Raw genomic sequence first — 24,473 nt, forward strand, 5'->3', positions numbered from 1 at the left:
TTGCTTCCCCATGACCTCTATAGCATCTATACCAAGTTTCACAACAATCCGATGCTTCCAACGGGATCCAGATGGCTCTAAGTAATGGCCACCTGATACATTTCATTTTTACTATATGTCTTTTCTACTCTTACAGCGGGTGGCCCTCGTACTCGCAAGAAGTGGGGAGTGGACATTACGCCGCAAACCAACCAGAGAACAGCGGTGGTGCCGAGAGTTACGACGTCGTCGAGGGGAGGAAGTGCTGCCCCCACCTCGTTCTACAGGCTGCTACGTTTCTTGTCGCGCTGGATTGGTCGCTTCCCCGCTCCCCACTTCTCTTGCCTGCATGTAGGGCGCCCGCCGTAACAGTAGAAAATACCTATAGTTACAAATGGATTTTTTTTTTATCTGAAGCATTATCGAACATGTTACCTTCCAAAGCAATATACCTTCTCTCTTATCATTATTTTAACGATTTCATAACCTCGAATCTCACTTTCACAAAAATATTAAATTCTTAGTACTATGTCGAACTAAGCTTAGAACACTTCTGCGGAACCTCATACGTTACTGTAGGTGGCCTGTAAAGTATTATACCGTATTTTTCAGTATTTGTTTTATTTATCTTCCAGATTTTCACCCTTGAAACTAATGTGCGACATGGAGTTCAATCTTTATCCTATGGATGTCCAAGATTGCTCGTGGACCTTATCTTCGTGTAAGTAGTTCTCTACCTTGAATTTTATATTTCCATTTTGATATTAATTATTATGGATGTAACCAAAATGGTGTCTGGATTTTCAAGTTGGATAGCACATGTAATGCAAGTACAGTAGACTCGCGATTAACCGAGTCCCGATTAACCGAGGCTCCGAGTTAACCGAGGGAGTGGTTGGAAAACATCGCGCTTCATAACGCACCCCCCTGTTTGTTTATGGAGTCAAGTCACCGTCCGCGATGCACGTGCTCATTACATTGTCGGTGTATCCGATTGTTACGGTGGTGTTTAAATCTGTGTAGGCCTATTCTAAGCGAGTATGAGTGGCAAACGGAAAAGGTGTGTGTTTTCTCTGGAAACAAAATTCAACGCAATAAAAAGGTTGGATAAAGGTGAGTATTAAAAAGATTGCTGCTGATTATGGAGTCAGGGAAAGTGACTGTTGGAGATTGGAGACGTAAGCGGAAGGACATTGAAAAGTGGGTGAGTCAAAGTGTGAACGGGGGCAGTGTTTTAGCGCGGCAAACGATGAAGAAAGTGAATATGAGCAGTCCAAAAACTAAGAAAGACTTTTTGAAAAGTAATCTTCACATTTATGTTGTACTAGTAATAAATAATTACTATACAGTTTAAGTGTTGTTTCGTCATTTAAGACCTATTAGCACATTATCTCCGTATTATCCGAGTTTTCCGTATCCGAGGTAGTCTCGGTCCCAATTAGCTCGGATAATCGCGAGTCTACTGTAATAATATTAACTCGCATCAATTGTGACAAACATATTCTATAGTTTGGTTACGGCCAGTGGCAACTGTAAGGTAGACCACTCCCCTCCTGCCAGAAGAGTGGCTGGACCAATGCCGTACAAAGTTTTTCGTCGCTATAGGTTGCAATATCCAGAATATCTTATTAATAATTGTATATATTTTTAAATGATCGCTCGTACACTTCTGCATTGTAATGACCCTGTAGTCTTTCAATTTGGTCGTTACAAGGCTCACGTCTTTTTAGAAACCCTCTTTACGTCTTTAAAAGCTAAGAAGGGAAAGTCCCCTCTGTTTAGATTATCACCATAGATAGGATATGTGTGTATCAGGAACATGCAATGTATAACGTTTGTCAGAAATGTTCCAGGAGTGATTTTTTTATTATTCACCTGTGATATTCAAACACAAGAAATGGGCGTTATTCAGTTACCTGATATGTGTCCTGAATAGACACGGCCTTGGAAGTGTTTCCATGTAAACTCACTAGATGACAGGGCTGTGCTTAGCAACCCACTGTTCGGCTTGTTGGCATTTAGTTGGAAGTTAAACGAGTGACGTGATGGACGTGGATTCCCAGCAGAGTGTTCTGCGTTAAGCTAGGGAAAACCCCTAGTGAAACATGTAATATGATACAATAAGTATATGGTGACGAGGCATTATCAAGAAGCCGTGTCTTTGAATGGCACAAAAGGTTTTGGGAGGACAGAGATTCAGTGCAAGAAGATCCAAAGACAATGTCGATCGTATTTTTTGATGCTAAAGGTTTGGTGCACCATGAAGGTGCCTGAAGGACAAACGATAAACGAAAACTTTTATATTGACATCCTGAAACGTTTGCGTCAAGCAATTCGGCGGTGCTGTCCTGATTTGTGGGCATCTGGACAGTGGTTTTTATTTCACGACAATGCAAGGCCCCATACTACTGTCGCCGTGTGATTTTTCTTGTTTCCCCTTGTGAAAATGCCGCTGAAAGGGGAGCGTCATGAAGATATTGCAGCAAACCAAACTGGCGTGACAGATGTGCTGAGAAGCATCCCAGATGAAGCTTTCCCTGCTTGGTTCCATGACCTCCAGAAACGGTAGCAGCTGTGCATAGATATCTGAGAGGACTATTTGGACAAGACCTAATATGGTCTTAGTCCGTAAGTTGAATCAATTATTTTTTACGAGTTCAATCCTGGAACGTTTCTGACAAAGGTTGTACATGTATGAATATCATTGAAATGTGTAAAAAGAATAATTAAATATGTTAAAATGTGCAAAACGAGGCTGAGATATACATCGGCTCGGTACAGCGTTTTTGTAAGTGCCACGCTTGGTGCTTCAATGAATCAAATTGCGTTCTACGGGAAGTTTGATTCCTCGCGAAACGCCGAGCTCGTGACAAAGTCTGACGTGAACGCCCTGTATCAGCTCGTTTTCATATGGAATCAACCTGTGCTTCACGTGTAAGTTCCCTTAACCAGCTCGAATTCTTTCTGCAGATCGACACACCAGCGAAGAAGTCCATCTGCACTGGCACCAGAAACGAGGGTTGACCTACAAATTCAGGGACGCCAAACAAATTGAGCTACCCACATTCGCGGTGCAAATGAGAAAAGAGAGCAAGAAGAACTCAAAAAACTACAGAGGTATTTATGACACTTGAAGTAACCTACAAGCCATTAAATATTGTTTAACTTCCACCAGGAATGAATTATATCAGCTTGCAGAATGATTAGCACTTTGTAGTACATAGATGCCAGGATTCGTTGGTTTGATTTCTCCGAAAGACAAGGTTGTGTTTCAGCTGTTATGTAAAGAGTTTATATGTGCATTTCAGGTATTCAGACTGCTTTCATGGTACATAAATAAGATGGCAAGTTGTTAATGTGTACTGAGAACTGCAACACTTCTTTGTATACAAGTCTAAGGTTAAAATGTAATGAAAGGCTCGGGTGTAAAACATGGTAAGTGACATTATGGTCACTTCTCAGTTCATTAAGAAAAAAGGTTATTAGAAGCTATACTGTAGATAAGTTGTTTTCGTGTTCTGTTTACCAATTTCAGAAGTCTTCACTGAGTCCAGTGCTAATTGTATGACATGGCAATTTCACTCTGAAATTGAAGGATGGCACATTTTACTTTGTAACTCAAAAATGACCAAAATTTCACTTACCATGTTTTACACCAGAGTCGTTGAAATAACAGAGAGCTATGAGCAGCTGTGTTGGGAAACTTTGACACTGTAATCATATGATAATTTTACTCATGCAGTTGAAAACTCTCCTTTTCTGCGCAGTTGGCTATTCTATACAGCTTATAATTGCAGCCACCTGCTGCGCTGATGTCGCGAGTTGCAGCATATAAAAGAAGCTCGAAAAGCCGTAGAGCTCAGTTCTCAGGAGGGGGGGATATCTCGAAAAACCGGTAGCCGAAAACTCAACCGGGGGAGAAAGGAGTGCGTGGACCTGGGCAAAGAAGCGGATGCGGAGGAAAAGGACAGCGGACAGCAAAGGCAGATCAAAACCGACCGGGTTGGTGGCCCTCAGAAGGGCCTTTCCACCCAAAGTCTGTCGGGGAGTAGTGACCCCCGGCAGCACCCCCCGACTGCTGTGCGCCTTCGGGCGTAGGGGACCATGTGTTCTGTCGCGTCATCGGTTTTTGGTGCTTTCCGGTGATAATTACCCCGACTCGGAAATGGACCTAAGGGGTATAGGCAGGCACATGGGCGCAAAGGTGGTTCCCCCGTAGCAGCAGTCACCCACACTGCAATGACGTTAAGCTCTGGGTGTGGTTATTACCGATACCCCGCAAGGGGACAGATTTCAGACCGGCCTCGGCCGTCGGACTGGTCCTACGAGAAGTCACTCGCCCCTAAGGCAATGAAAAGCCAATGCTGTCTTAAATCCCGATCCGAAGCAAAAGTAACAATGCCCGGAGAAACAGACGAGTTCTCTCTAACGGACAGACACCCCAAGCAACGACTTCTCCTCTCTTTCACGCAGACGTCTTTGGCAGTTAACTTCCGATGCGGCTTTTTTCGGCTTTAATTCAAAATTCATTTTCGATGTTTGTTTCAAATAAGGTTGTAAGTCGGAATGAGTAGGTCCAACTAACACACAGATTTGCAGAGAGCCTTCGGGCTTTACCTACCTGCCCTTCCAAATTCCCGACTCCATCCTCCCCGTAAGGATAGGAACCAATAGGGTGTGTGTTTTTTTGCCCCCCTTCAACGTGGGTTTTTTTCACACACCAGTATCTAGATGAAGCTGTTATTCCAAGACATCCGAGGTTTTGTCTGCTTGCAGAATTTTATCCTCGGGAGCTTCCCTTCTATTTCTCTTTTTTGTCTCTTGTAGTTTTTTCTGTCTGTCTAATTTTCGCCGTCTGGTAAAAATCCTCTTTCCATAGGGTTGAAACCAGATTTAGTTAAAGTATTCGATGTCCCACGTAGGTAGATTTGCATACTAGTGCATGCCTGCATGGAATGGAGGTTTCCCCGAGGGAGAAATCCGGCTGGACTGGATCTATCCCGAAGGGAAGATTGTACCTAGGCAAAAGACCGAACATGAGGCTATAATGTGCTTGGAGAGTGCATTATTGTTTCAGGCGAGGTCTGCGCCTTTCGGTATGGTTGCCGGTTGACTTAGGTCGGGCACCACTCACCCCCGCGAGCTCCTTTGGGGGCGGGGTTTTTTTCTTTCTTTCTTTTTTTTTTTTTTTTTTTTTTTCCGTAGAGCTCAGTCAACTTCCAGATGTTGACTGGTTAACATGTTTTGAGGGAGGCTCGAGGCCGTGCGGTTACCTGATCCTCCACTCAGACCATTTCTCAGTGCTCATGTTGCTTTCTTTTTTAATGTAGATTTGTGAGGTTGAATGATAATTAGACTAAGTTGACGAAGAGACAAACAAATGCCGGGACTAGATATCTGAACCATTGGTGGGGAAATCGTAAGTCAAGCACTCAATATAAGTGGATATCAAAGAGCTTATCTACTTATTACGTCAATATTTTGCCACCTTGGTGGCTAAGTGAGTTGAGCGGACGATTCAGGACATTGCCACATAAGGTATCCAGTACCAGTCCTGGGTTGGGTTTTAGCTTTGTTTAATGAGTGTCCCTTCATCAATTTAATCTAATCAGCATTCATTCTCATTGACGTGATTTCATAAAAGTGTCAGGCAATGATACAAAGTAAGCACATAAACATATTTTTGTTATTACTATTTTTAGTAATAATAATTAATAAATATAATAAACAATTTAGAAGTGCATAATATGTATTCATGTCCAGATATTATTAGAATAATTAAATCAAGAAGACTTATACGGGCAGGCCATGTGGCACGAATGGGAGAAGAAAGAAGAATTTACAGGATTCTTGTTGGGAAACCTGATGGTAAGAGACCTGTAGGAAGGGCAAGGGATAACTAACGTTGAGGTGGACCTAAAGGAAATCGGTAAGGGTGGAAGAGATTGGATTGATCTTGCCCAGGATAGGGACAGATGGAAGGCTTGTGTTACTGCAGCCATAAACTTTCGGGTTTAAGAACTCTAGAGAGTTAATTAGTTAAGTAGATCTGGTTAAATCTCATAGTAAATAGTCTGCATGTTCTAGCAAGACAATGGAACATGCAATTGCCATGTCAGCCATTTTGGATCTCGAAATGTAATCGAATCGGTGGCGTAGTGAGCTTCGTAGTCGACTTTCAATTTTGCTACTGTAGTTCCTTGGTTCGAGCTCCAATCCCATAGTCAATATCTTTAATCCTCACTTGTTTCCGTTTCAGGGAACTCAACCAGTGTTTTGATGAGGTTCATCATAACACGCCCCTTGGAAAACTATTTGCTAGAGAGCTATTTCCCTTGTTGTCTGTTCGTAATCATATCCTGGGGCAGTTTCGTGGTGCAACCGGAAATAGTTCCTGGAAGGATGGTGCTTCTCGTCACAAATCTACTAACTCTGGTTACAACTTTTGAATCTATAAGGTGAGTGCCAACTCTCGATTTGATTTTTGATTTGGTTTATTTTACTTCGCTTCTCTGTCACTTTGGCTAAGATAAAGATGAGTGATGATATGATGAAATTGATGAAGGGATGCTAACTAACTACACTCAAAGCAAACCTGCAATCAGTGCATGATTATTTCAAAGAATACCGCATTCTTCGGAATCTGTGCACGCAGGAAATACGAAAGAGAAAGTTTTCCTTTGCGGGATAACTATTAAACTACAGATCGCAGCCGAAATCGCTGTGGAATAAACTTAAAATGTTCGGCGTTGGTAAGAAATATGATAGTAATGAAATTTTTGGTATCTCCACAGAAGAACTAAATTGCCACTTCCAAAACGTATCAGTAGTGACATTGAATTTTCGCGATCCGCGAAATCGCTAAATGTGAAAAAAAAGTAATTTTGAACATTCTGGACGTAACTACACCCCAATGATGAAATATGCATGAGTTTTATTCGCGAAATAATGCGAAATGTGTGATTTCCACGAAATGAACGCTTTTTCGCGAAATAACCGTGAAATATCATGAAATTAAGTAGAAAGCGCCCAAAAACCGGCAATCCAGGTTGTGCGCGCAAACTGTCGATTTGTAACGAAACGTTTGCCTAAAGTTTCCTACCACTTGTAGCTGAAGAACGTTTTATTTTCGATCACATCAGGAAGACGCTGCAAATTGGGATTTCCCATGCACATAATCTCAGTTCGAAAGTGGTCTCAGGCAAACTGTCTGCGAGTAAATGCTGGGAAAACGAAATGTATTTTAATTGGCTCACGTCAGCTCATTTCCACAACAGAGAAGTCCTCCATCCCTGACATTCCTGTCGAAGGAAACCCAATTTCATTGTCGGTTTCGGTCAAAGACCTGGGAGTCGTTGTGGACGAAAACCTCACTTGGAGTGACCATGGGAACGCCATATGCAAAAAATCCTACGCAGCATTACATTCGCTGCACCGCCTTAAAACATTTTACCACAAAAGGTAAAGAAAACACTCGTGGAGTCGCCAGTTCTGTCTCAAATAGGCTACTGTGACTTGACGTATATTGACCTCAACGGTGAACTAGCAAGACGTCTACAGCGAATACAAAATGCATGTGTGCGCTATATTTATAATATCAAATATTTTGACCACCTTACCCCGGCTTTCAAGGACCTAAGCTAGTTCGACCTTTCCACTCGCCGCCGCTTCCACGCTCTTACAGCGCTCTACATAATAGTAAACTCACGAGAGCCCTCCTACCTACTTTCTCGATTTCAACCCCTAAGCGCAGCCCACCCGTTCGCGGGACAACTCTCTGCTGACCATCCCCTCCCACAAGACAACGTTTTATGAAAATTCCTTAACGGTCACTGCTCCCAGAGCGTGGAACGAACTCCCCAATGACATAAGAAACTCTTCTTCCCTCGGTCAATTCAAATAAAAATTAAGAAATCATCTTCTGGATGATTGTAGGACCAACACCCCTGACTTTTTCTGTAATTTGAGTATGTTTGTTATGTGTGTGTTTATGCTTTACGTGTATTTTTTTTTACTTCTCTTAGGGTGTCTTTCTTGTGTTTTTCTTTTTTTTGGTATCTTAATGTTCTTAGTTTTTATATGTACTCGTATTTCTTTTTTTGGTATCTTAATGTTTTTAGTTTTTACATATTTCACAAACAGTTTGCTATAAAAATCAATTTATAAAATGTAAAGTAGAGATGGTTAAGTGAAAGAAAAAGCTTGTGCCTTAACTTCGCCATCCAAAACAAGGAATAAATAAATAAATAAGAACACACCGGGATTCGAACCTTACCGTCGCAATGCACCGTTCTAACCACTCCAATACTGAGGTCGGTTCCAACTCTTGGTGTTCGGAGTTTGATGTAATGTGGCGAGTATAAATGAAAAACTTGATTTTGTGCAGTGTTTTAGCCAATATCAAGGTAGAATGTTCGTCAAGAGTCGACATCCACAAACATCGTAAAATTCATTTGTCAATCTCTCCACAACAATGCCTTCTAATAACAAGATCTGGTTGTACACTGTTTGTTTCTATGCAACGTCATTACTGGTGGTAGGTCATGGATCGCAACGCGATATGAATATCACAGTCATACTTTTTCGCCATATCGCATTTCATTCACAAGCATAACGTCTTATTGGAACTTAGGTGTGTGACGTAAGACTATACATTAATACGCCCATAAGTAGGTTGCTGAGTTAGCATAACAAACTCACGTGTCAGTCTTTTCCTTTCATACACCTTACGCAGACAGGCATTGTTTATTTATTTCTTTCCTTTTACTTTTCAGGAACTATATTAATTAAGTTACATATATTTTGAGTAATGGTATGTTATTTCAATATTTTTAGTGCTCTAAATTTATAATATAAATATCTGACCATAGAAAGGATCGATATGGAATAAAACTTTAATATTTTTCATCTTTAAGAGAAAATCAAGAGATTTTCTTAAGGCGCCAAATTCCTGTTTGTAAATTTCGTAAACAAGGAGTCGACAAACGTTCAGGTACTCTCTTGCTGCAGGGTCATTCCATGTAAAATCAATCAATTTTAAAATAATTGGTTGCATGACCATTTCAGAAAAAAATAATTTTTAGTACATATGTTTGTACATGTTTCTAGATATCAAAACCAATGTTCAAAAACATTTATCGTCTTTAGTTATCCTGGGGCAGCCATTTTTCCAACATGGCGGATGGCTTTTTTTGCTCATGTAGCACTTTTTACAAACCTTAATATCTCAAAAACCATAAGAGCTAGAGAACTGAAACAAAACTCATTTTGTAGCTAATGAAGTATACTTTCTATGATATTCAACTATGTTTTGCACAAAATTGCATCCTAAGTACGAAAATTATGGTGGAAATTGGGGTAACAATAGTTTAAAAATTGGATTTTTAAGCCAGATTTTTTCAATGAAGGGATTTAGTCTAAGGCTTGATTTTTTTTTCATGTGTAGACCTGCCTGCAGGGTGTCTGTAAATAAAATATCAGTGCTTAGAAATGCAACCCTTTTTTACAGCAAGGGCTCAAACATGGACGTTCATTGAATTTTGACAGTTTTCGGGGTTAAATATCTCAGATGGGTCCTCCTTAAAAATTCTGAAATTTGGCATGAAGGAAGCCCTGCATGAACCTTTTTCACAGTAAAAATCTCAACTTTTAGATTCAACTTGTTTTGGTCAATATGAGGTAAGGTATGTGACCTAATTTCTAACATTACAAAGTAATGTTAAACTACATCCCATACTTAGAATAATTAAGTATTTTCTTTATATTTTTTAAAGTTGGGTTAAAAGAGCCTCAGAAAATATAGTAACATAAGGTTTTAATATTTGACTTACCAAAAATTAAAATTACAAGGTATGACAATTGAAAATCTGCGAAATCTCATTGCAAAAAGGTTTAATTTATTAGGTACTTATGATCAGTTGGTTCGCTGCGGGACGGCGTAGGTTCGAATCCGGCTCTGGTCGGAATTTATTCGGCCTACGTACAGGGCCGGTGGCAACCCACCATCGTGAGGAAATTGGGAAGCTCCGAGGGAGTGAGCGTAACCCGGTCGAGAAGACCTACAACAACGGCTGGGGGTTCGTCGGGCTGATCACCCGTCACCCCAATACTGGTCTAAGACCTCCACGCTATAACAGGTGACGGAGGAACAGTGTGGGAGGGAGACCAGCAGTCGGTAGGTAAGCCAAGGCCCTCCAAGGGCTGTAGCGCTGTGGGTTAATTTAATGATCAGTTGGTGTTGTCAGCTTCAGTTTCCTATTCCTTCTCTTTGTCAAATCAGGTAGAATTCTTTGTTCTTTCACTAAGTTCCTAAGTAAATTATCAGAAACCTTCAGTTCATCACATATATTTTTTCTTGACCAAGTGGTAGCAATCAAACTGATGATTCTGACCTGTTCAACATGAGTTTTTGCTAATTTACATTTTTCTTCTTATAATTTCCATTATATGACTATATTAAAGGATTGCCACATTTGCCTTCATTTTCTTCAGTTCTAATACTTTGTGAAAAGCAACTTTCCAGTTTCCTTGCACTTCTTGTATGATGTGAATAGTTTTTCGAGCAAGAGCACTTTATTGTTTTTCTGCAATCAGCCGCCTCAGTCTTGAAACAGGAGATGATACATCGAAAACAGAACAGACTCCATGCATTTCCTTTAGTTTTTCTTGAGTTGGTACACATACATCATTTCCATTCTGGCATTTAAGTGAGTCACGTTCTCCAGATATGAAAATGTTACTCTAACATGTCAGGCATATTGATTTATCTGGTATAAGGCTTACTTGATGTTTTTTTGGCCTTACCATATGATGCAAATGTCCTTCTCCGTAGCCGAGCGGGTTAAGGCGTTCACTCATCTTGAGATCGTTCGCTGCGGGACGGCGTAGGTTCGAATCCGGCTCTGGTCGGAATTTATTCGGCCTACGTATAGGGCCGGTGGCAACCCACCATCGTGAGGAAATTGGGAAGCTCCGAGGGAGTGAGCGTAACCCGGTCGAGAAGACCTACAACAACGGCTGGGGGTTCGTCGGGCTGATCACCCGTCACCCCAATACTGGTCTAAGACCTCCACGCTATAACAGGTGACGGAGGAACAGTGTGGGAGGGAGACCAGCAGTCGGTAGGTAAGCCAAGGCCCTTCAAGGTGCTGTAGCGCTGTGGGTTATGTTATATGATGCAAATTGATTTTAAAAATTCCCTTACTTAACTTTTTTCTTCACGTCGTACTTCAGAAGATTACAACATACATTACCATATAAAGAACTTTTTCAATGTTATTTTCATATTGTATCTAAGCCATTTACCTTTACCTATGAAGTGTTTTATCATTTTCACTGAGTTAAACGGGATGGTGACAGGATCGGGGATGAAGTGTGCAAGGGTGTGAGAAGGAAGAGTGAATTCTGACAGGGAGGTCATCAGCAGGAGAGTGAGAGAGCGAGGACAATCTGTGGGAATGATCAACAGCCAAACGGGAGGCAAGTAATATCATTTTCCTAATTACATCCATATCGGTTCAGTCATGGAGAGTACAAAGTCCATTTAGTGTTGATGTAAATTCTCTTGCCAATCCTTTGAATGTAACCTCTTGCATGTCTCACATTTAGGCCAAGCGAGTGATAACCATCTGGAAGATAAATGATGAATAGCTACACAACCCAAGACGCAACTCAGGGTTTCTGGTTCGATCCGAACGCAGTATTAACATTGCGTATACCAATTTTCCACCAATTCAACACATATTTACCTGGCCTCCCCGATGGCGCAGTGGTAGCGTCGTTGCCTGGTAATCAAGGGGTCACGGGTTCGATACCCGGTGGAGGTACAAGTGGTTCGGATCCCGATTAGCCTTACCGTGCATAAAGTGGACTCAAAACACCATATCAATCAACACATATTTACTACTGTGAAGACGAAATCCTATTCCGATCCATTACCTATCAGTGATGACGTTGTGTGTAAACAGAAAGTCTCTGCTCAAGCCTCGTTATAAAAATGTATTGGCTATAGGGCCATTTGCCAAAGATATAATTGTACCCTCTACTCCTTGTTGAGTCACGTGGACGCTGTTGCTCATGTACTTTCTCTTGACATATTGTCCAGCAAAACACCTAGTATTATACTTATGATTGTATGACCCAAAATGAAGGCATCCTCCATACACATGTCTTCCCTTCATTCAAAAACCCAACTAACCTACAAATGGTCAAAATGACTTCTGAAGGGAGACATGGTCGATTTTCTTTGTTAATGTCTTGAGAGGCAGCCGCCATCTTTTATGCATAACGTCACACAGGCCATGCGCCACAATACTAGGCGTCAGCAAAGTATCACAGGCAGTATTTGTTGCCCTTTATATGCCGGAATGTCAAGTAAAATGTAAACTATTGCTTAGAATCCTTACAGAAAATTGTACGGAATTCTTTCACTTGATATATCTCCATAACAGTGCAAGATATGAAAGAAACCGTAAGAATATTTTTTGTTACGTTTTTAATTCTGAACAAAATATGTTTGTATGCAAAATTGTCAGAAAACAATTTTAAAGGAGTTATGATCGATTTCATTTGTTGGTGCGTGGTGAAGCGGCGGCCATCTTGAATTTATGGGACCCTAGAAAACTTCGGCCCGGTATGCCAGATGTCTACCCAAGATGTTTCCTTTCTTTAGAAATGCCCTAACAGGATCAAAAGAGAAAACTCGTCCACCTCAAAATTTCTGCGGGTCTTATGGCCAGAGACTGGATTAATGCACTCGTGCCGTCTGCTTCACCGTAGAATCGCTTTCCATATTCATTAGAGTAGCTGAACTTGAAGGTCCTGTCATGCGTTCCGTTACAATAGGTTACGCTCAAATCCTTACACAGCATATGGTTCCTTGATTGATTTTTAAAGCTCCTGTGTACATGCAAGATGGAGCATTCCACATGTTAGTCGACAAATGCCAACTTTTACGTTGATCATGTCATCTGTAAAGCGTTTTAAAGATGTATGGTCACCCCGTTCTCCGGACTTGAACCCATCTGTTTTTTGGCTGTGTGTGTATTCCTGAAGGATCGTGTTTATCAAGAACATGTACCGACGCTGTCAGAACTCAAAGCCATCATAACACGGCATTTCGTTACAATTCCCCTGGAAACGCTTAATCCGACCGTTTGCCACGCTGTCTTAAGCTTATCTCCCACTGAGACGCGTAGAAACGTGGCAACAGAACTACTGTTGTCTGCTTCTATTGAAATGAAATGGTGTAACGCCCACTACAGGGAAACGCGCAGAACCGAAGTGGGAATTTCAGTGCCAGCTTACCTTAAACATTGTCGTCCACTGAGACGCCGACAACGGATCTGTTGCTGCGTTTCTCTGTGTCTCGGTGGGCGTTAAGCTCTATGCTTCCAAAGGGTCATTCACGTTGACGGCACACACATTAAACACTGCTGTGCTGATATCAACTAAAAGTTTCACATATCCAACTTCTGGTTGTCATTATTTCAACGGCACACTTCCAACAGGTAGCGAAAATTTGAACTACGGATGTATATGTATGTGTGTGTGTGTGTGTGATGGTGTGTGTGTGTGTGTGATGTCGGCCATTTTATCAGCTAATAAATTATGCAGTATCAGTAAAATGGCTACACTCGAGGTATTAAAGATTGATTAATTGATTGATTGAGTTGATGTTTTAAGTCCTCTTTATGCACAATAAGGCTAATCGGGACTGGACCTACAGTTTAAAGTGAGCCTCCACCGGGTATCGAACCCGGGACCCTTTGATTACAAGGCGACGACTTTACCACTGCGCCATCGGGGAGGCCATGAGGTCAACAACTCAACTCAACAAACATTTATTGGACTTACAGCTTAACTTATGGCTGTTTATGCCCAGCATACATTATAAGTACATAAGATACATTTTAATTTATATTTTACACATAAAGTTTAAAAGTACTTTTAAATACAATTTTATATAACTACATTAACTCATTCAGTAACAAAAATATATTAGAATTTTATATCAGCTTTTCTCAAAAAAGCAAGTATAACATATCCAATTCTAACATCTGGAGCATACAACATTGAAGTAATATTAATGGAAAAAGGAACATTAATTTTTGACAATGTTTTTTATTAAGAACAAACAACACATAGTAACTATAGTAACTAATACTACAATGCTAATATTCATTGAAGCTTATTGTTGCTATACACAGAGCGGAAGCACCTCCTTCACGTGGTATCAACCCGTTAGAAGTGTGGGCCTTGGTTTGCATCATGTTCGTCATAGCAGCAATGGTTGAGTACCTCGTTGTTCTCTTTGGAATCCGTTACGACAAGACTTGGAGAGGCCTTTGGAAGAAGAAAGATGAAGCAAACGAGGAAGAAGAAGAAGATGATGATCAAGCAATGAAACAACCACCAATGATATTCCAGCCTCGAGTATATGTGGTCCGTGGAGATAATGACACTCCTGCTCGAAGAAGTTCAACATCCATGTTCAGGGTAAGGAAATGGTGGGGTTTTAACACAGAGGAAAGGGTCTAAATATGTGTCCGACCATTTTTGATATTATCTTACATAAAACTATCACGGAAACAACATTGAAATAGTATTTTCATATAATGGCAATTAAGAAATGAAGGTACAGTAAAACCTCGTTAATCCGGACTAATGAAGGGTAAGTTGACCGGTTTGACGAAAGTCCGGATTAACTGAAATAACCTAAAAGAACAGTAGAAAGTGCATTAAAACTCCGTTTATGGCAAGAATACATGTTTATTATGGTGTAGTTAAAGGGCATAGCCCTAAATACACTATACAGATGGCTTAAAGGAAGGGGAGTTTGTTACGGAGCAATATGACGAATGCGATTCTTGACTTCTAGCCACATTTAAAACCTTGCATTCTGCTTTCGATTTTTTTCCTTTTGCCTGTCCTAATTAAGCGAAGTCCGGCTTATCGGGGTCCGGATAAACGAGATTTTACTGTATTAACTTTCCAAAAAGTGATATTGGTGGTCTGCATATGGGCTAATGGTGGAAATTTCATAAAATCTGTTAAAAGTTAGTGAATGCACAAAACCATTACTAGGTACAGCGGACCCCCGTGGCGGAGTGGTTAGCACATCGCTCTACGACGCCAGGGGTCCCGGGTTCGATTCCCGGCCTGGGCATGGATGTTTGTGAGTGTCAATTCATCAATTTTTCATCATATCATCACTCATCCCCATCTTCGCAAATTAGCCAAAAGTGGCACAAAATGCGAAGTAAAATAAAGCAAATCTTTCAATCAGAAATTCCCATTTATGAAGAAAACCTTTGAACATAAGACAACTCCTTATATGTAAATAACGGTGTTATTATGTGTTTGTGTACTGCTAACTTTACAGGCAAAAGTCGGAGTTACACATGCGACAACAAGTTCTCTGATTTGTCCATCAAAATGGAATTAGAGCGAAGTTTCATTTGCATTAACCAATCACCCGGTATCATAACTTGACGTTAAATGCGTAACTTCCGATTTTTGCCTCTAGAGTTCGCAGTACACAAACACAAAATAAGACCATTGTTTTAATATAATTAGTAGTCTTAACCATGAAGTCTAGTCTTGAATAAGAATGTATATTTTTCAAAACGTAAGTTGAAAAATGTCCAAAATGCTACTTTATACGGGTGACCAGTACAAAACATGAAAATTATTAAAAATCAATTACAAAATCAATCAAAGTTACATGTAAGGCATGTATGCTCTCTGACAACACCAATTCAGAACATTAAACGAAAAAAACAAATAAAAAAGTTCGGCCCTTTTTAGGACCACAAACCTCAAGACGGCCTTTTTCAGGACCAAAATACCGGTTCTATCTAGAACCACCATCACCGACGGAACTTCGAGCGACAGTCGCATGGGTAAACAGAGTCACAATCACCGCTACACGCCACTACCAAACCGGCAAAACAGATTGAAGTCAGGGAAACGACACTTCCAGTACGAAAAACTCAAGAAAAGCGTCGTCGTCGTCTGACAACACGAGATGTGAGGATCTTTTCTGCAAAACATCAAGGAGTCAGTGAATGGGGGGACAAATGTGGTGCATAAAATTATCGGAGACCAAATGTAAACTAAGTCAGGCTGAGACGATGATGGTTAAAGGTATTTTCTACTCTTACGGCGGCCGATTCTAATACTGGCAAGGGAAGTGGGGAGCTACCAATCCAGCACGATAAGAAACGCAGCAGCCAGTAGAACGAGGTTCACGTAGTTCTTCTTCCCGCCGCGTCGTGACTCTAGGCGCCACCGTTGTTGTCTGTTTGATCTGCGGCGTATTCCCCGCCCCCCTTGCCAGAACTAGGACCGGTCGCCGTAAGAGTAGAAAATACCTATAGTACATGCGGGAAAAAATAGGAAGGTGAATGAGAAAATTGTTTCGTGCAAGAGGTAATAAGAATGGTAGGAAAAGATAGAAAAGGCGATGCCTGGAGAAGGCAGAGGATAGTATAAAGAAGCTAGGAGCGAAACCGTGGAGGAAAATAAATGACAGATCTGCTGAAGGAAACGAAATATGTGGAGAGCTGTACCCTTTATTCTGTAATCGACAAAACTGCACAAGGCCAAGGACTCAAAGTGTGACCGTCATGAATGACCGATTAGGGCGATTAGGGGGGGGATTAGGGATGGGCGAGGGGGACGGTTGCCCCTCCCACTTTTTGCCACTTTTGCCCCCGCACTGTACTAAACTTTATCTGCGAAGGAAAAGTGAACTGTCCTCGCAGTTTTGGCAGCTTGCCCCCCCCCCCTCTTGTTTTGGAACCCAATCGCCGACACTGGTATTTGTTAATGCCCACGCTAATTACGGCAAGAAAAAATCCAAAGGTATGAGATCCGGTGAATATATTGGCCACAGCTCTTCCTTCCTCATGCACAACACTCAAGCTCAAGACTTGCTTTTCCAGTTCAACGCCAGTCTCATTCTTCTATAGGCTAAGATCCACCATGACTTTATGTACACACTGCACTTCTGCATGGTATTGAGCGTCTCAACACAACAGTGTTTCTAAACCTGACCCCAAAAGTGACACTAGTTCATGTTTAAATTCCTCAAAAAGGACGCATTAATTTCTTAACGTTTAGTGTACTTTTCCTGCCGTTATGTTGCAGTGCTATGCATTTGACATGCATATCCAAGCTACAATTATTTTTTTCGCAGTAACTGTACGCTCAAAGAACTACAAGATTATAATTAAATACATGTTAAGAAATGTTGAATCTTCTTCTGCTTTCAGATGAAACCTAAAGTTGGGGAGGAACAGCAATTGAATGAAGATCACCCACAATCCAAGATGGAGGTTCTGGTGAAATGGAGCGAAAATGGTCAACTGGATTCTAAATCACTTCTGCTCTTTCCTTCAGTCTTTTGTGGTTTTAACGTCATCTACTGGATGACCTACCTGAAGCTGAAAGAGATAATTCTTTCAGACATTGATCAGAACATCAAATAATCAAGAATTCCATCGCCTTTGGGGCTTTTGCAGTGTATATGCTACCATTTGTCAAATGTTTGTAGAATATTATTTACGTTTAAAATGTGAGAAATAGCTATTAACTGACTGTTACATGTGCCTATACATAATTTGTTACCAGAATACTCTATACTGAAAATACAAGATAATCCGTCATGACTATTTAGCCACATATTTGTCACATACAGGTTCGTAATCGTTACTAAACGAGGACTCCAAGAAACAAAAAATTGAGATCCATTTTAGTATTTCATCTCTTTGTCTTCTACTTGATTCGTTCATTTACTTCAGTGACTTCAGTTTGCAACGTGCCACCACTCGTAACTCCAGGGTATGGAGATCCGAATTGGCAACAAACACACCGCTCGTTGCTCCGGCTGGTCAGTTGGGAGCACCAGTTCTCACCCAGGGATCGGGATTAAGACGATCCACCCTTCCTCCAGGAAGACACATGACAGAATGTAAATAAAATTCCAAATACTTTATAATTAAAATGACCAAAATCTTTAATCACGAATCGCGCCCGTACATGCTGATTCGCACAAGTTAAAATTATAATTTGTTAGGTCATGCACGCTCGTAAGCAGTGATTAAGCAACTTATTTAACACGAGAGTCCGCGCACCGCCTTCACAGTTAATAGCAATGACCTCAACTGCTACCTCAAGCGCGATGCGCAACATAACAGATTGTTCTAACTTACAATACAAACTCATAACATAAAATAACACAAGAAAAACTGATAATTTATATAACACCATCAATGTTAATTAGCGATAGTAAGCTAAAGTTCAGGTTGGCAACAATTAAAAATGCCAACGTGGAAGTTTTTACATCGCCAAGAACACGAAGCGTGGTTCCCCCACTCCTAACATAAACAGCCAATAGGAAACCGATATTTTATTGAAAACGATGGAGAAATACTTTGTTATAATATTACAATATTAAACTATATAGAAATAACTAAACTGATTTTATCAAATAAATCATATTTGCCCTTGCACATAAAAATGATTAAATAAAGATTTAGTTTATAACGAAGACAAATTACTTCAATCTTGTACATTGTTGAACAAAAATCGATATTAAGAAGAAATGTATTTAAGTTGTGCTTGAAAAACAATGAAAACGTTGCATATATTATTTGGGATACTTATTAGCCTATAAATTCTGAATAAATGTTGCAAAAATATGCGAATAATATTATAACAAGATAAAACGTAAAAATATACATGAATTATGAAAACAGTTAAGTATAAATAATTTAACCCAAGTTCTTAACTTGAAAGTATACGAATAAGATAAATGCCAATATACGACTGAAATCTGCTTAACATGCCGGTCGTTACAAGTTTACATTTTATTTTTTGTCATATTTTTTTTTGGAAATCACCAGATTGATTGATTTGGTTTATTTTACTTCGCTTCTCTACCACTTTTGGCGAATCGCGAAGTTGAGGATGAGTGATGATTTGATGAAACTGATGAAGGGACACTCACAAGGTACACCCAGACCGGGAATCGAACCCGAGACCTCTGGGATTATAGCGCGGTGTGCTAACCACTTCGCCACGGAGGACGGCTGGAAATTACTTGCAATTTTAATTGCAGTGGAAGTGTTCTTGCAAACGTATGTAAATTTATGCACATTTTTTCGATGCTTTCTTGAGAAAACATTTAATTATAGTGACTGTGACAACATATAAGAATTTGACATGGTCAAGATCTTTTGTTCATTTTCGCTTCACCTTCAGACCTACGCAAGTGTTAACAGGGAGCACCTTTGCAGAGAATTTACATCAAAGACTTGCAAAAAGGATAATTCTGTCCTTCTGACGCGAACGAAGGAAACAACAAACTAAAAAACTGAAATTTTATTAGCCCCGGAACACACGCAAGCTCTTTTGTGAACCTAAGTGTGCTAACTATTTATGTCGTTTGCACCGAGGGGCGTTAAAACAAAATGTACACGCCCAGGGTTATCACGGAGAGTATGTGAATCAAAAGGGAAGACTTGATTTGTTTCCTCTGGGACACATATGCAAGCGCGTATGTGTTTTAGTTCTTTTAGGCTCGCCAGTGTGTGGTTTACTGTTTGACTGTGAAGGCTATCATAGCTGTTGGAAGATCTGGAAGCATATTACAGTCAAAATGATAGTCTTAGATGGCTATGTTGCTGTCTGGATAGTAGCGTAAGTTTTTACATAATTTTTATGAAAAACTCAATATGCTGACCAAGGCAGAATTTTATTTATTTTAAAACATAAACTAAACGTAACGTTTCAACCTTCTAGCAACCTTCAACCTTCTTATGTTTTAAAATAAATAAAATTCTACCTTGGACAGCATATTGAGTTTTTCATATCATTTTTATGTACAACCAGTGTCATGTGTTACATATTAACTCATGGTGTACATGTACAATGTAATTTCTGACAATTAATGCTAAGTTTATTATTACACACTTTAGAATTAGATGTATGTCTTTTTGGCATTTAACATTTTAAAATGTTCTATTTTATAGCTTTTAAATAATAAAAATTAGCAATTAATACTTCATCCTAATTTTATTTTGAACATAATAACGAACAATGAAGGCCTACATTTCCAAAATGTTGTTGCAACACATCAGAAAGCATTTGTGCAGGAAATGTACGCTGTAAATAATATTTATACTATTAAAACCTTACAATAGCTTTTAAATTTAAATGTTACTGTCCGATATTTACACTTTATTGTTTCTCGAATGACAATTTTCAATCTCAGTCCCATAAATGAACTGTATAAAATACAATATATTTCATTTTTCTAATCAGAGCATTGTCACAGTGATAACAACAAATGTTACATTTTAGATGGAATTTCGATTCTTATCGCAATATTGAATACTAAATCGTTATTAAAGCTGAAAACAATCTACCCGAACTGACGAATTATTACAAATCGAATAGAGATTCAAATATATAGTTTAGTGGACTGAAAGATATATACTTTACTTCGACATCAATAATCTTGGTCTATATATCTCTGTGGAAGCCAAAAAATCGATAGTGAAGAATCGATATATCCTGAATATTTAAAATATTGTTGTTGGTTTGTCTGTAAAGAATATGTACTGTCAAATTTACCTTCCTGTTAAAAAAAACGGATAGAGGTAAAAGTTCGCTGAGGTTTTTCCTCAAGTTTGTTTCAGGAAGCAGTGAAATCTATTTTCGCTTCAGACTTAGAAATCTCTCGTACCGGCCTTGTATGAGAAAATATGATTCAGATTCAGCGTTTGATTTCTTTGTAACTATAGAAATTAATGTATTTCATATGCTTGTGTATATAATAATAATAATAATAATAATAATAATAATAATAATAATCATCATCATCATCATCTTCGACGATAATTGATCGATCCTCTTTTCATTTTTGCATCTTGTATTTAGACTGAATAGGAGAATGAAAATAAATGAGCGAGTCCACTTTTATGAGGAGATATGCTAATAGGACTAGACCTACAGTTTAAAGCGGAATCTGAACCACTATGTACCTCCACCGTGATTGAACCCGGAACCCCTTGATTACAAGGCAACAACTTGATTACTACGCCATCGGGTAGACCAAAAATAGGAAGCTATTGAATTTTCACCACTCTACATTCACTTCAATTCGAACACCGATTGGTATTAGTATTAAGCCAAAATAACGTACTCCGTGCAATTGAATGGGGATAAATATTTATGCTTAATAACTATTTAACCAGAACATGCGGATCCAACTGGCTGCATTCTGTAAAGGCTATCTTATGCAAGGTCGTGCATTGGCCTCACATTAATTTCCGCATTCATTTTCTGGACTGGTATTTTCACGTAACTATAGTCCCCAACTTCCATTCCTGCATCTTTCACGAACACCACTCCCTCCGAAGAAAGTAAACATGTTTTTATTTATCTTTTTACGCCTTTGTTGCCTAAGACGGGCCAACACAACCCGAGCATTTAGCGCTGTTTAAATTGAAGGATGTCAAAGGGCACTATGGTTAGAAATAAAACATACAAGAAGGCCTTGAGAAATTAGATGTATACAAAGCCCTACAACCTCTAGAAAAAGAAGCACTGCTTGAAGTCAGGGCGGCTCAAAATTATATTTACACTCGAGGGGGGGGGGGGTGGCACCCTCCCCAGTTCACGCCCTCCATCTTTCTACCCTGGTCCTCATACTTTCCACCTTTCTCAAATAAAACATAAAACTAAGGTTTTAATGACGAGAAATAATAGCCATGTTGTTACAATACTCTTAAGTGTTACTGGTAAGGGACGCGTTCATTGTATGTGTTTATTTCACATCTATATGATTTTCCACTAAACTTCAATTAATTATTGCGAACAATAAATCCAACTGTTTTTAAAACAAACAGCCACGCACATAGTGGTTCGGATCTAACTTTAAACTAGGGATGGCCAAACGGATCCAAAAGTTACGAATCTGGATCCGGGTCCGAAAGTTCTGGATCCGGATCCGAAAGTTCCGGATCTGGATCTGAAAGTTTCGGATCTGAATCCGGATCCGGATCCGAGAGTTTGGTATCTCAATCCCATTATAATATTACCACACCTTAAAAGGTATTATGATCTTCGATTACAAAGAAATTTTTCATTAGTTAGTCCTTCAAGTGTTGTTCCTAAAATACTTTGCTACGCATCGGCTAACACACTCGTGCACAAAAATAATCTTACTTCTTTAACATAAAATGTCAGAGGTGATTTTGTAAATGCCATTGAAACGAATATGTATTCATTCGAATGTATTGGAAATGGAAACACACATAAATGTGAGACATTCCATTCCAGGATGAAACCTTTAACACATTTAACAAGATAGAAATGTTATACAAGAATTATACAATTGTTCTGCAGTTACAGTTTTACAAATTAAAATAAAACATTATAATATATGCAGTGTTATATAATTACAAAGTGTAAGACTAACAAGGGAGGTTATCTAAGTGTCCCCCTCCGATTTCCATGAAACTTGGCCGGTGTATAGAGGGACGCAAAGGAAGAAATACGTGTATTTTGTTTCGGCTGAAAAACTGTTTTAGGGGGCAAACCCCCTCAAATGTCAAAATCAAGACAAATTTAATTGGGCATTTGACCCCTGTGTCCCCCTCCGATGTTCATGAAATTTGGCAGGTCTATAGAGGGGCCCTATGCCCCCTGTTTCTTCCTATGCCATATTTACGTGGTTTTGGGGTCAGATCCCCACTTCAATTTCTCCTCATCTTGACATTTGAGGGGGGGGGGGGTTGCCCCCTAAAACCGTTTTTTAGCTGAAACACAAAAACACGTACTTCTTCCTTTTGGGCCCCTCCATACACCTGCCAAATTTCATGGAAGTCGGAGTGGCACATAGGGGTCACATCACCGCGTCAATTTGTCTTCATCTGACATTTGAGGGGGATTTTGCCCACTAAAACAGTTTTTTTTTTAGCTGAAACACAAAAACACGTTTTTCTTCCTTTGGGCCCCTCTATACACCTGCCAAGTTTCATGGATATCGGAGGGGGACACAGGGGTTAATTCCCACTTCAATTTGTCATCTTAACATTTGAGGGGGGTTGCTCCCTTAAACAGTTTTTTAGCCGAAACAGAAAAACACGTATTTCTTTCTTTAGGCCCGTCTATACGTTTCATGGAATTCTGAGGGGACACTTAGATAACCTCCCTTGTAAGTGTATTAATTACAAATCGCGCACGCGCGCACACCACACACACACACACACACACACACACACACACAGATATATATATATATATATATATATATATATATATATATATATACAGAGGTAATGGACAAAATAATATGAACACCTTGGTTTGCAAAGGCCTATATACGCCGTCGTGGAAAAGGAATAACACTCAGCAGAGATTTCAACCATCTAGTGGCGATGAAAGCAAACATATCAGTCTATCAGAAGCTGGTGTGAGAGTTGCATGCGAGCAGTCAGCTATCCGTTAAATGCAGGTATGTCCGACCTTTCAGACTTCAAAAGAGGCATGATCATAGGAGCCCGCCTGGCTGGAGCATCTGTGACAAAAACAGCTACACTTGTTGGTGTAGCACGGAGCACAGTGTCAACTGTTCTGACAGCCTACAGACAACATGGAAAGACAACGTCTGCAAAGGAGAATAGTGGGCGAAAAACAAAGTTATCCAACAGGGATCGACGTGTGGTGAAGCGAATGGTGACTCGAAAGCACAAGACAACACTGTCCCAGATAACCGCAGAGATGAACAATCACCTCCAGGACCCTGTATCAACGAAAACCATTCAAAGGGAGCTGCATTCTGTGAACATTCATGGCAGAGTTGCCATCCCCAAACCGTTGGTGACTCCACGTAATGCAGTGACACGAAGAAGGTGGTGCCAAGAGCACAAGAATTGGACACAGCAGCAATGGGAACATGTGATATGGTCAGACGAATCGTCTTTCACATTATTTCAGACCACAGGACGTGTTTATGTGTGGAGAACTCCTGCTGAAGCATTTGATATTGACTGCTTAGTGCCTACCGTGAAACATGGTGGGGGTCTGTGATGGTTTGGGGGGCTATATCTTGGAATGGTGTTGGCCCACTTGTCGTCCTGCGTGGGAGAATCAACGCAGAGAAGTACTGCACCATCCTGGGTGACCACCTCCATCCCATGGTTCAGACTTTGTTTCCCGATGCATGCCCCATCTTCCAAGATGATAACGCCCCTATTCACACTGCTAGGTGCGTTGTGCATGGTTTGATGAGCACAGTGATGAGGTAGAACATCTCATCTGGTGTCCACAGTCCCCCGATCTTAACATCATTGAGCCTTTGTGGGGTATTTTGGAGGCCAAAGTGCGTAATCGGTTTCCACCTCCAATGACACTTTCGGAACTTGAGACTGTTTTGTGCGAGGAGTGGCTACGTATTCCAGTTCACACTGTACAGGACCTTT

General features: G+C 40.1%; 2 protein-coding genes across 2 annotated transcripts in view; both read left to right on the forward strand.

Annotated features, from left to right (window-relative positions):
- Positions 1–2,986: 2,986 nt before the first annotated feature.
- LOC145999430 (glutamate-gated chloride channel-like) lies at positions 2,987–17,504 on the forward strand. The gene is made up of 4 exons (XM_083136388.1): positions 2,987–3,096; positions 6,239–6,437; positions 14,187–14,475; positions 17,256–17,504. Exons 1-4 carry the CDS (start codon positions 3,057–3,059, stop codon positions 17,469–17,471), a joined length of 744 nt encoding a protein of 247 aa, XP_082992514.1. The 5' UTR covers positions 2,987–3,056; the 3' UTR covers positions 17,472–17,504.
- Positions 17,505–19,146: 1,642 nt separating this feature from the next.
- Positions 19,147–24,473, forward strand: part of LOC145999169 (glycine receptor subunit alpha-2-like) — a 125,568-nt gene continuing 120,241 nt past the window's right edge. Inside the window, exon 1 of the mRNA XM_083136102.1 lies at positions 19,147–19,683. Coding sequence (XP_082992228.1) covers positions 19,643–19,683 — 41 coding nt within the window. The 5' untranslated portion in view covers positions 19,147–19,642. The remainder of the gene's footprint in view (positions 19,684–24,473) is intronic.

The sequence above is a fragment of the Lepisma saccharinum genome, chromosome 15 (genome assembly GCF_977018435.1).
Source record: "Lepisma saccharinum chromosome 15, izLepSacc3.1, whole genome shotgun sequence".
Taxonomy (NCBI): Eukaryota; Metazoa; Arthropoda; class Insecta; order Zygentoma; family Lepismatidae; genus Lepisma; species Lepisma saccharinum.